At 36.4% G+C, this 13,432-nt stretch overlaps 1 protein-coding gene across 2 annotated transcripts in view; it reads right to left on the bottom strand.

The window, feature by feature from the left end:
• Positions 1-13,432, bottom strand: part of ZBBX (zinc finger B-box domain containing) — a 109,651-nt gene that overhangs the window by 28,489 nt on the left and 67,730 nt on the right. For both annotated transcript variants that reach the window (XM_068980150.1, XM_068980161.1), the window contains exons 10-13: positions 8,472-8,581; positions 8,008-8,108; positions 6,491-6,570; positions 4,075-4,214 (exon numbers count right to left, since the gene is read on the bottom strand). In XM_068980150.1, the coding sequence (XP_068836251.1) occupies positions 4,075-4,214; positions 6,491-6,570; positions 8,008-8,108; positions 8,472-8,581 (431 nt within the window). The remainder of the gene's footprint in view (positions 1-4,074; positions 4,215-6,490; positions 6,571-8,007; positions 8,109-8,471; positions 8,582-13,432) is intronic.

The following is a 13,432-nucleotide window of genomic DNA, read 5'->3' as shown; positions in this document are numbered from 1 at the left end:
AGCAACAGGGTCTTTTCAAATGAGTCAGTTCTTTGCATCAGGTGTCAAAAGTATTGAAGTTTCAGCATCAGCATCAGTACTTCCAATGAATATTCAGAACTGATTTCCTTTAGGATAAACTGGTTGGACCTCCTTGGAGTCCAAGGGACTCTCATGAGTCTTCTCTAACACCACAGTTCAAAAGCAACAATTCGTCAGTGCTCAGCTTTCTTTATAGTCCAACTCTCACATCCATACATGACTACTGGAAAAATATAGCATTGACTAGATGGACCATTATTGGCAAAGTAATGTCTCTGCTTTTTAATATGTTGTCTAGTTTGGTCATGACTTTTCTTCCAAGGAGTCTTTTAATTTCATGGCAGCAATCACCATCTGCAGCAATTTTAGAGCCCCCCAAAATAAAGTCTGTTACTGTTTTCACTGTTTCCTCATCTATTTGCCATGAAGTGATGGAACCAGATGCCATGATCTTAGTTTTCTGAATGTTGAGTTTTAAGGCAACTTTTTCACTTTCCTCTTTCACTTTCATCAAGAGGCTCTTTAGTTCTTCTTCACTTTCTGACATAAGAGTGGTATGATCTCACTCACCTAGAGCCAGACACCCTGTAATGTGAAGTCAAGTGGGCCTTAGGTATCACCACTATGAACAAAGCTAGTGGAGATGATGGAATTCCAGTTGAGCTATTTCAAATCCTAAAAGATGATGCTGTGAAAGTGTTACACTCAATATGCTAGCAAATTTGGAAAACTCAGCAGTGGCCACAGGGTCAGTTTTCATTCCAATCCCAAAGAAAGGTAATGCCAAAGAATGCTCAAACTACCACAGAATTGCACTCATCTCTCACACCACTAAAGTAATGCTCAAAATTCTCCAGGCAGGCTTCAATAATACACGAACCATGAATTTCCAGATGTTCAAGCTAGATTTAGAAAAGGCAGAGGAACAAGAGATCAAATTGCCAACATCCATTGGATCATCAAAAAACAAAAGAGTTCCAGAAAAACATCTATTTCTGCTTTATTCACTATGCCAAAGCCTTTGAATGTGTGGATCACAACAAACTGTGGAAAATTATGAAAGAGATGGGAATATCAGACCACCTGACTTGCCTCTTGAGAAGTCTGTATACAGGTCAGGAAGCAACAATTAGAACTGGACATGGAACAACAGACTGGTTCCAAATAGGGAAAGGAGTACATCAAGGCTGTATATTGTAACCCTGCTTATTTAACTTCTATGCAGAGTATATCATGAGAAACCCTGGGCTAGATGAATCACAAGCTGGAATCAAGATTGCCGGGAAAAATATCAATAACCTCAGATATGCAGATGACACCACCCTTATAGCAGAAAGTGAAGAAGAACTAAAGAGCCTCTTGATGAAAGTGAAAGAGGAGAGTGACAAAGTTGGCTTAAAGCTCAACATTCAGAAAACTAAGATCATGGCATCTGGTCCCATCACTTCATGGCAAATAGATTAGGAAACAGTGGAAACAGTGTCAGACTTTATTTTGGGGGGCTCCCAAAACATTAAAAGAAACCTACTCCTTGGAAGAAAAGTTATGACCAACCTAGACAGCATATTAAAAAGCAGAGACATTACTTTGCCAACAAAGATCTATCTAGTCAAAGCCATGGTTTTCCCAGTAGTCATGTATTGATATGATAGTTGGAGTATAAAGAAAGCTGAGTGCTGAAGAATTGATGCATTTAAACTGTGGTGTTGGGGAAGACTCTTGAGAGTCCCTTGGACTGCAGGGAGATCCAACCAGTCCATCCTAAAGGAAATCAGTCCTGAATATTCATTGGAAGTACTGATGCTGATGCTGATGCTGAAACTTCAATACTTTTGCCACCTGATGCGAACAACTGACTCATTTGAAGAGACCCTGATGCTGGGAAAGATTTGAAGGCAGGAGGAGAAGAGGACCACAGAAGCTGAGATGTTGGATGGCATCACCAACTCAATGGACATGAGTTTGAGTAAACTCCAGGAGTTGTTGACAGACAGGGAGGCCTGGCGTGCTTCAGTCCATGGGGCCGCGAAGAGTCGGACATGACTGAGCAACTGAACTGAGCATAGCCCTGCCCATTAGAACAAGACCATTTCCCCCTCAGTCAGTCTCTCCCATCAGCAGGCTTTCGCCTCTTATCCTTCTGCATCAGAGGGTAGACAGACTGAAAAGAACAATATAATTATTAGGATCACAAAAATCCAAAACTCTGACCATTCCAAATACTGGCAAGAATGTGAAGAACAGTAAGACTCATTAATTGTTGGTGATAATGAAAATTGGTAAAGTCAATTTGAAAGACAGTTTGCTGGTTTCCTACAAAATTAAATATATTTCTTACCATATGATCCAACAACTGTGCTCCTTGTTATTTACCTGAATAAGTTAAAAACTTATGTGTAAACAAAAACTCACATATGGATTTTTGTAGCAGCTTTATTCACAATCACCAAAACTTGAACACAACCAAGATGTCCTTTAATAAGTTAACATATAAATAAGTTGTTGTACATCCAGACAATGGAATCCTACTCAGCAATAAAAATAAGTGAGCCACCAAGCCACAAAAACACATGGTGACACCTTTAAATGCATTTTATTAAGTAAAAGAAGTCAATCTGAAAAGACTTGTATGATTTCAGCTATAACCATCTGGAAAAGGCAAAACTGGAGAGCAAAGAGATCTGTGGTTGCCAAGGGTTAGGAAGGAGTGTGGTGTGAAAAGGCAGAGCACAGAGGATTTTTATGGCAGTGAAAATACTTTGAATTATTCAAGTCATCATACATTTGTCCAAACCCCCAGAATGTACACCACCAAGAGAGAAACTTAATGTAACCTGGGGACTCTCAGTAAAAATGATACATAACAAATGTACTACTCTGGTTTGGGATGCTGATAGTGAAAGAAGCTATGAATTTGTGGAGGTCTGAGAGTATATGGGGACTCTGTACTTCCTGCTAAATTTTCCTATGAACCTGAAACAGCTTTAAAAAATCAAGTCTATTTAAATAAATCAAGAATCTTTAAAGTAACACTTAATGGGCATTTGTATTTAGCATTTTCCCAAACACAGTTGTAACACCATGCCCCAGGAAGGTTAAAAATAGCTTATGGCCTAGACTCGGAGCTCTGCAAAGGCCTAAATTCCCATATGGATATAGTTCATGGTCATATGATTTAGAAGCTTAGTAGCCGAAGATGTTAAAATCAGTAGGATTACCTTAAATCACTGTTCTCTACCATCTGCTACCCAGTGAAAAGGTAATCATCAGTTTTACTATGAGTTATTTTAAGTAATGATCTCTGATCTCTCTCAAATTCTTCACATAAGTAATATTTATTGGTTTTTCTAAAAATCTAAGTAGATAAAATAAAATCCTAAGTAGATAAAAGCAGATTAGAAATCATCTAATTCCCATATTTTAGTTTTAGTAAATGAGACCAAGAAAGGAAGTGATATGTTCAAGGTCACACAGTGATTTAAGGCAGAAATGAAAACAAAATCTGACCCCCAGGCCAGGATACTTTGCTATGACTGTCTTTAAAATGATCTCAGCATCTGGAAATTAAAACCAGACATTAGTACACAGTATTCTAATCCATAGATCCCCAGGGTACAACTAGTAATAACAATGTAGCTATATAAAGAGATGATTTGTATTGGTTTGGTTTTATCACTTATGTAAAACTTTACAACTCAAATATTTTAGGAAAAGAAATAGTGCAAGGGAGAACAAAGTGAAGCATGCCAATCAGACTTCTGTCCCTAAGAGCCCAACCATGTAAACTTTTAAATGATAGCTCGGGTATAACTTTCAGAGTAGTTTTATATTGGCTGTTTTTTTCCCTAAATACAAATACCATTATCCATTAACTAAAAAGAATATTTGATAGAAAATTACATATTTTCAACCAATGTTCTGAGTATCAAATTTGCTGGGTTTAAAATGAACAGCAAAATAGGCAAAGCTTTATATAACCTGCAATACCTATTGATTTTATTAAATTACTAATATTCACTGTTAATAATATTAAGCAAAAATGAAAAAAGTTACCTTTTGAGTTATCTTTACAAAGAAAAGAGTTGTTACTCAGATGAAGGTGGAAGAGGTCAGATTTTCTCTTGGTAAATGCATGATGTTGATGGATATCATTTGCATACAGAAAAGCATTCTGATAATCACAAAATGTGTGACTTTCATGTTTAGGGACAAACAAAAGAAATTATACATAAAAATGTTAAAATACTCAGATTATTGAAATAAATATAGTAATTTACTTATTATTATAAATTAATAAATTATAAATAAATAAAAATAAATTTTAAAACTCAGCTTATTAAACTAAATACAGTAAAACCTTAAGGAAATAGGGTTTTTCACATTAATTTAATACTTGTATCAACATACTGTAGACGCATTCTAAAACAGCAAGTACCTTAACAGTATTATGAATTTAAAAGAAATAGGCAACTGGAACAAACCTGAATTAACTGCAAATTTTTCATTGAAAGTTTCTTTTTCAAAAAATAGTCTAAAGTAAGTTTAATTTCTTATGGTCTTTCTTCTAAAAATGAATAGATATCTCTCAATCTCATCAAGCTGATGAAAACAAGATTTTATTGCTTAAATAAACTTTTTATTTGTTCATCATGACTATAGAGGTTCAAAAGCCTTATGTGGTATTTATATCTCAATTTTAATGATGATTACCATATACAAGCATAGTTAAAACTGAATAACACTTTCTATGAGTTGAATTTAATAATACTTGATATTATGTAAGCTCTACATGGTAGTGGGTGGGTTAGTCACTAATTCGTGTCTGACTCTTTGTGACCCCGTGGAATGTAACTGCCAGGTTCCACTGTCCATTGGATTTTCCAGGTGAGAATACTGGAGTGGGTTGCCATTTCCTTCATGAGGGGATCTACCCTACCCAGAGAGGGAACCTGCATTTCCTATTTTGCAGGTGATCTCCTGCATTGCAGTCTGATTCATTACTGCTGAGCCCACCAGGGAAGCTGCAAGCTCTACATAGCACCACCATAAAAACTCATGGATTATTCTTGACCAGAAAGGTTCTTTTGTGTCACATATGATCCTTTATGACTTTTCTAGAAAAGAAGCTCCATGGGCACCTCCAAACCCAATATGCAAAACTATTGCCAAACCATAATCAGTAACTCTCTCTGCCTGTCTAATATGGAGGTCAAGGGAAAGGCTTGTGATAAAATATATAAAAGAATCAAATTAGAGAGTAGAAATACTATACTTCCTTAGGTTTGTAGTAGTGCGTATAAGTATAAACCTCTTACCTACTGACCAGAATCTGGTTGTCTCCTGCCAAAAGCACATTTGCTGCTAGATATCTGGGTCTATGTGTCCAAAGTGAAAGTGAAAGTTGCTCAGTCCTGTTCAACTCTTTGTGACCCCATGGACTGTAGCCTGCCAGGCTCCTCTGTCCATGAAATTCTCCAGGCCAGAATACTTTCAGGTCCAAGGGCATCACTTAGGCCCACTGCTGTTCCAAAATACTGACAGGGGCCTAAGGTGATCTGAACATATAAACAAAGAATCGGTGTAGAGGCTACCTAATAGAAGCTTCATTCTGCTGTTTACCCAACTTAATATTTTGCAGTCAAAACACCTGAAATCCTAGCCAAGGTTTCAACAGCAGAGAGGACTTGGAATAATTTATATATTACTAGTAGATACAGCAAGATGTTATTTTTCATTCAGAAATGACAAAATTTTTTTAAAAGTTACAACCTGAATCATTATAATTCATTTATTTATCACACAGTAAAATCTACCTAAGAAATAATCTATAGTTTGGAGGCTTTTTTTTTTTTTTGTCTCTCAATCTAATCATTAGTATACATTTTTATTTAGGGTTCATAACAAACTGAAGTAAGCAAAATCCAAAGAGTATCTTTGCAGAAAATAAGAAAGTTTATATGAAATATATAAGACTTGGTCAGTCACTTCAAATAATGACAATTCCTAAATGAGGCATCTATTAAATAATCCAGATGTTAGGTAAAGCATAAACATATAATATAGATAATTTTCTAATTATTGAATGCTGATAAATATTAATAACATTGTGTGCTATGCTCAGTCACGTCTGACTCTCTGCAACCCCATGAACTACAGCCCTCCAGGCTCTTCTGTCCATGGAATTTCCCCAGCAACAATAGTGAAGTGGGTTGCCATTTCCTTCTACAGGAGATCTTCCCGGCCCAGGGCTTGAAACTGTGTCTCCTGCATCTCCTGCACTGCAGGCAGATTCTTTACCACTGAGCCACCAGGAAAGCCCAGTAATACTGTACCCAAATTTAAAGATGGCTTAAGTAAAATATGTTTTAACATTAAATTCATACGCTTTTTATGTTGTGGACTTCTCAAAAGATAGGGAATTTTTTGTGACTGTTTAACAAGCATCAAAAGTGAATTAGAAAGATCTTACCTTTGTTGACTGTCTGCATCTGCTAACTCAACTTTATAAGGCACAGCATTTCCTGATTCTTCAAATTCTACTTCATACGTCTTCTTAAACGAATGTTGTATAATATTAGTGTGTTCAGCTAATTTATGATACACTAACCAGCTAACTTATTCACAGCATTTAGAGAATTTTTCTTCTCACAAAAAATGTCATAAACTCACTGACTATATGCCATAGAACATGAATTCCAAGAGAACTAAACAAATTCAACAGATAATTGTTGAGGGCTTTTGCTGTATAGTTCATCTTATCACCACTATCACACCCAGAGCCAAACATAACAACTTAGATTTTATTTTGTAACTACAAAGTGCCAAGTGTAGTGCAAGTGTTAGTCACTCAGTTGTGTCCGACTCTTTGCAACCTCATGGAGATAAGGCTCCTCTGTCCATGGGATTTCCCAGGCAAGAATACTGGAGTGAGTTGCCATTTCCTTCTCCAGGGGATCTTTCCAACCAGGGGTCAAACACAGGTCTCCTGCATTGCAGGCAGATTCTTTACCACTGAGCCACCAGGGAAGCCCTCAGTGCCAAGTAGATGTTTTTAGTTTTCTGATCAGCATGTCATAAGCTTACTCTATGCTGCAACAATTTAATGAAGAGCTGCAACAATTTAATGAAAAGCAGCCACAAATATACATGCATGTATGTGCTAATTTTTTCAGAATCTTCAATTTATCCAAAGCAGAAATAAATATGTCACTAGGCACGCACGCACACACACACATACACACACACACTGCAGAAGCTATTAACCTAAAAAAGAAAGTAGGATGTCAAAAAGTACTTCCTCTATTGTATTCCTTCGCTATGACAACCATAGAAAGAGCAATATTGAGGACAGTGGGTATATTCAGTTACTAGAGGATGAGAAAGTCAGAAATGCATTCATCCTGGAGCTGTAGCTCTGACTTACTCTAGCTCCAGCTGATTTCACTTGGTGTTTTCCAGAGGCTTATATTCAAGTTATTATTACACTAAATCCATTAAATCTTAAAACTATTTTTCCTTTAAATAAGAAGTATTAAATGGCATTCAACAAACTAAATGCCTAAAAATTTTATTAAATAAAATCATATAATGAGAATAATCTTTGTTTAAAAGCATGATAACATAGAAAACTAAATACTGGGTTGGTCAAAAAGTTCATCTGGGAACGAACCTTTTGGCCACTCAATAAAATAAACACTAAACACCATCTCTACAAGTTAAAAGATTGAAATATCTTCTCATCTCCCATACTATGACACAGTATCAATGTAGCTCACAAATTTACTGTCTACATTAAAATAATAGTCTGTTGTATTCCTACCTACCAGCATATTTAAATTAAAACACTTGTAAATTTATACTATTAAACTATGCTTAATTATGATAGAATTATCTTGCTGAAAACAGTATGTATTTGTAAGTACATATTATTTATGTGTTATGAATTTCCTCTCTGTTAAGTAATATGAGTGGTCATTATGCACTTACATCATCCAGTTCAACTATTTTTAGAGATGGTTCAGGTCTCTCTATGTTTAATTCTTCTATTGGCAGAAAAAGAGCTGGAGGTTGTATCTTGATATCCTCAACTAGAAAATAAGATTAAAAACAATATCATCCAGAGTATACCTTACCTGATAATTCATCTTCAAATAACATAGGCAACAATGGAAGAATGTTCTTCTGTGCAGCCACTCAAAGGTATAAATACTCTCAATTTTCCCAGCTCAAGTAAATTATTTAACATTCAATTTTTTAATGAAGCTATTTAAAATAAAACAAGCTACATCTAAAGAATAGGAAGGAGAGTGTGTGCCATTCTGATATAGAAATAGTGTACAGTGTAGTGAGAATGATACAGTAAAGGAAACCAAAAGCAGATGCTGATTAATGCTCAGTATATATAAGTTGAAATAGTAAATTCAAAAATATCTAATTGAGACTGAACTAACCATCACTATCTTCATCATTTTCATTCTGAGAACATTGTGCCTCACTAGTGGTTTTACACTGAGGTATGAAGGTGTCCGGTAGCATGTTTTGAAGTTGCTCCAGTGGAGTTCTACAAAACAAGAACCAATTAAAAGACTAAAGTACATTATCCAAAATTTCTTTGGATGAGATTTTAATTCATTTCACAAATGTGTCTACAAAATTAATAAGGAAAATCATAGCTATACCTCTAATTTACAGAAGAAATGTACAACTGCAAAACATAACCTTAATCTACTAAAACAATTTTGTAAATCAAATTAACAACACACAAGATTTTTAATTGCATATCCTACTGTTTTTCTGTTTAGGATGAAAATCAAAGTTATGATAGAATTCAGCGTTCTTGCAAAAAACACATGGAGTCCATGAAACATCACGCTGTTTAAAAAGCTAATTTACAAAACTATGTTGCATCTCTCAGCCTTGGGAATATGTTGAAAAGTTCTAAGGGAACTGAAGATATTTTTCTAAACTTCCACCAAGCCAACAGGGTGATAAAACAGGTTTCTACTATATTAACATGAGGTGCTGTGGCTGAAGCATCTTTCACCTAATTAACAATGAGGTCTGATGTGGCCTGTCTCACATACAAGGCAATGAAGCATGGGTATCTTCAGAGATCTTGTGCATTTGATCCCAAAGGATATTCCAAAGCAGTGGGGAAGGGAGTCATGTTTTAACTAAGAAAGTAAGTAGCTGCACATCCCTTCTAGATTATACATGCTTGTGGAGTTCCACATATAAAAGTCAGGGCTTTCTTAATAATATATACAGGTAACATCAATATTTTTTTTAAAAAAATGTTCCAAGCTATGTTCTAAACCATTTGGGGTACTGAATCCTAATAGGAATACTAAATAGACATTAGTATTATCTTAATTTGGTGAGAAAACTGAAGCACAAAGAAGTTAACCAATTTGTTCAAAGTCATTCAGTGAGTAAATACAGCAAAGAGAATTTGAATCCAAGAAGTCTGCCTCCCCAAGCCCATGTTCTTAATCATTTTGCTATATTGCCTCTCTCACAATTTGCAAAGACACCAAAAATTTAATGATCTCCTGGCAAATTGTGACTGTGAATTTTCCCAGTATATGCAATGTATATGTCAGTACACTCCAAAATATTTATATATTATCCAGCTTGGAAGAGCATGTCATGTTACATCCACAATTTAATTAAGTGATGGAAAATATTAGAGAGTAAAGGTCAAAGACAAACTGGCATCTGGCCAGTGGAACCTGTTTCCAGTTTGACGTGAAAATACTTTATAAAAATTCAATTATTGATACACATACATGTTCTAATATCTATATACTCCTTCATGAAGTGAAAACATCTAATTTTAGGGGCAAAACTCTGAACCAAAGCCTTGTAGAGTCCAGATAATAGAGTGTTGGAGCTGAAGGGGCCCCTTAGATCTATTTCAAATTTCGTGTTTTGCAGGTGAGAAAATATGGACCAAGAGAATTAAAGTGATTTGCCCATGAACAAACAACTAGCTAGTGAACAAACCAAGTCTGCATCAGCACCATTGCTTTGTTAAAAGATCATGCCACATAAATAAAAGATGACATATGCTTTAGAATAGGATTACCTCACCAGATTTTCCTTTTTAAAAAAAAAAATTTAAACAAATATATAGCCAGCATTGACCAGTTCACTTGGGGAACTAAACTGATCAAATCATTCTTGAAATGAGTGTTCTAAATTTATTTTGTGAATCAGTACAGGCCTGTTAGCCTCAGAATCACCAGAGAAAATCTTTTTTTAAATGCAAAGCCTCAGACAATCCTTAAAAACATTAATTTTTAGGCTTGCCTCAGACGATCCTTAAAAACACTGATTCGTCTGAGGTTGGGTAGAGAAATAAGCATTTTCACTTGCCTCCATACTTCTGATGATCAGCTAGAACTGAGAAGCAGATATAATTACAATAGGGGGGTTGGAGTAGAAATACCAACTAATTGATAATATCCATCTTTAAAATACTACAAATACAAATTGTGTGATCCCTTTCGTGAAACTTTCCTAGCATTTAAAAGATCCACTAAAGAAAAAGGAAAACTACACCAATTGGAACTTCATCAAACTAAAAAGTTTCTGCACAGCAAAGGAAACATTGACAAAATGAAAGTGAAAAGATGAAATGAAAAAAGATATGTGTAAATCATATATTTAAAAAGGAATTGACATTGAAAGTACACAAATGACTCATACAACTCAACAACAACAACAAAAAAAACAACCCAAATAAAAATAGGCAGAGAATCTGAATAGACATTTTTCCAAACAAGACACACTGATGGCCAACAGGTATATGAACAGTTGCTCAACATCACTGATCATCAGGGAAACAGAAATTGAAACCACAATGAGATATCACCTGAAACCTGCTAGAATGGCTATTGTCATTAAGAATAAAAAACAACAAATGCTGGAGAAGATATGGAGAGATAAGAACCTTATACCCTGTTGGTGGGAATGAAAAATGGTGCACCTGCTATGGAAAACAGAATAGAACTACCATATGATTTACTTATTCCACTTCTGGGTATTTATTTGGAGAAAATGAAAATATTAATTTGAAAAGGTATAACAAGAAGTACCAGTATATGTCCAAAGGATCATCTAACAGGGAGATCACTCATTCATCTAAACAGAACACTTGAGCTACTACCCAAGAAAATGGAAGACTGGTCCTGAAGTTATTTCGGAAATTATCAAGGCTGTCCCTCCCATTGGGTTTCCCAGGTGGCTCAGCAGTAGATAATCCAACTACCAATGCAGGAGATGTGGGCTCAATCCAATCCTTGGGTCAGGAAAATCCCCAGGAGAAGGAATGGCAACTCACTCCAGTGTTCTTGCCTGGGAAATCCCATGAACAGAGGAGCCTGGTGGGCTACAGTCCATGGGGTCACAACAGAATTAGACACAACTTAGTAACTAAATAATAAAAAATCCTTCCCATAACAGAGAATCACCAATACAGTAATGTCCAGTAAAACCCTGAGGGTAAGACTGCCTTTATGATCCTAGACTAGAACAGTCACAATTTCAGGTCAGGAGAATCCCAACCATGTGACCCGTCTCAGAGTCATCAGAGGAAAGGGGATGGTGAAACAGGAAGAGCTACCCAGAGCCTTGGGGGCCCAGCCCTTGCCAGGCAGGGCTCAGGGCAGCACTACTGCCTCAGTGTGTCCAGAAGAGGACTTTCCACCCCAGTGGGCCTGGACAGCAGAGCGTTAACAAAGGAAAATTCTCAAGAGTTAAGGTCTAACAGCGTTGTCCTGTTAGGCTTCAGACTTGCTCAGGACTTGTTCCTTTTTTATTCCAATTTCTCCCTTTGGGAATAGGAATATCTATTCTATGCTTGTCCCACCTTTGTATCTTGGAAGCACAAAACATATTTGATCCCACAGATTCACAGTTAGAGAGAAATCTGTCTCAGAATGAATCATGCATTGAATCTCACCCACATCTGATTTAGATGATATTTAGATAAGATTTTAGAATTAAGACTAGAATTTTGAGGTGACAGTGGTACGACTTAAGACGTTGGGGTCTATTGGGACAGAATGAACATATTCTTTACATACTGTTAAGTCGCTCCAGTCGCTCTACTGTTCTTGCATGGAGAATCCCAGGGACAGGGGAGCCTGGTGGGTTTTCATCAGTGGGGTCGCACAGAGTCAGACACGACTGGAGCGGCTTAACAGCATGTAAAGAATATGTTCATTCTGTCCCAGTAGACCCCAACGTCTTAAGTCGTACCACTGTCACCTCAAAATTCTAGTCTTAATTCTAAAATCTTATCTAAATATCATCTAAATCAGATGTGGGTGAGATTCAATGCATGATTCATTCTGAGACAGATTTCTCTCTAACTGTGAATCTGTGGAATCAAATATGTTCTGTGCAATACAAAGGTGGGACAACTGTGGAAGGCCAGGAGCAGAAAGCTCTGTTCGGAATGTCTGTGTCCCCACCAAATTTGTATATTGAAACTCTAACCTCCAAGGTGATGGTATTAGGTGGCGAGCATTTGGGAGGTGATTTGTTCAAGACAGTAGACCCCTCATGAATGGGACTACTGCCCTTATAAAAGAAACCAAGAGAGACCTCTCACCCCTTCTGCTCTTTGAGGACACAATGAGAAGATAACCCAGTCACCAAGTCTGCTGGCACTTGATCTTGGACTTCCCAGCCTTAAGAACTGTGAAAAACAAACATCTTTATAAGGCACCCAGTCTATGGTATTCTGATAGCACAAACAGACCATGACATTCATTATTAAGGCAAGAGTGATTTTATAGCAGAGAATCTTGGTGAGCACCACGTCAACTATGTGCTCAAGGTTCAAACCTGGTGATGAGACCTACTGACAGTACAATCATGTGATATCATGCACTAAGAAAGGCACCTCCTTCCTCAAAATGTATAACCTCAGCCTTATTACAAAAAAACAGGAGCTAGACCCACACTGAGTATATTCTACGAAACACCTGGCAAGTACTCATGTCCATGTCATGCAAGACAAGGAAAGAGCAAGCAGTTGCAATGGAGAAGGAGATAGGACAAAACTGCACTGTGAGACCCTAAATTGACTCCTGAAACAGAATAAAGATGTTAGTGAAAAACAGTTGAAATTCAAATAAAGTGTGTAGTTTAGTGATTCATATGCTACCAGTGTTAATTTTTTGGTGTTGATATATGCTGTGATTATATAAGATGTTGCCATTAGGGAATGCTGAATAAATGATATGTAGAAATTCTTCATACTGCTTTGTAACTCTTAATTGCATGCCTTATTTCAAAATAAGAAAATTGAAAAAAAAAGGAATACATCCATGAAAAACAGTTGAAGGTATATGATAATTTGTCAAATAAAAGCTTCAAGAAAGTCATGAAGACTGATTTT

This window comes from Capricornis sumatraensis, chromosome 1 (assembly GCF_032405125.1).
Source record: "Capricornis sumatraensis isolate serow.1 chromosome 1, serow.2, whole genome shotgun sequence".
Taxonomy (NCBI): domain Eukaryota; kingdom Metazoa; phylum Chordata; class Mammalia; order Artiodactyla; family Bovidae; genus Capricornis; species Capricornis sumatraensis.
This window is presented reverse-complemented; position numbering and strand designations above follow the sequence as displayed.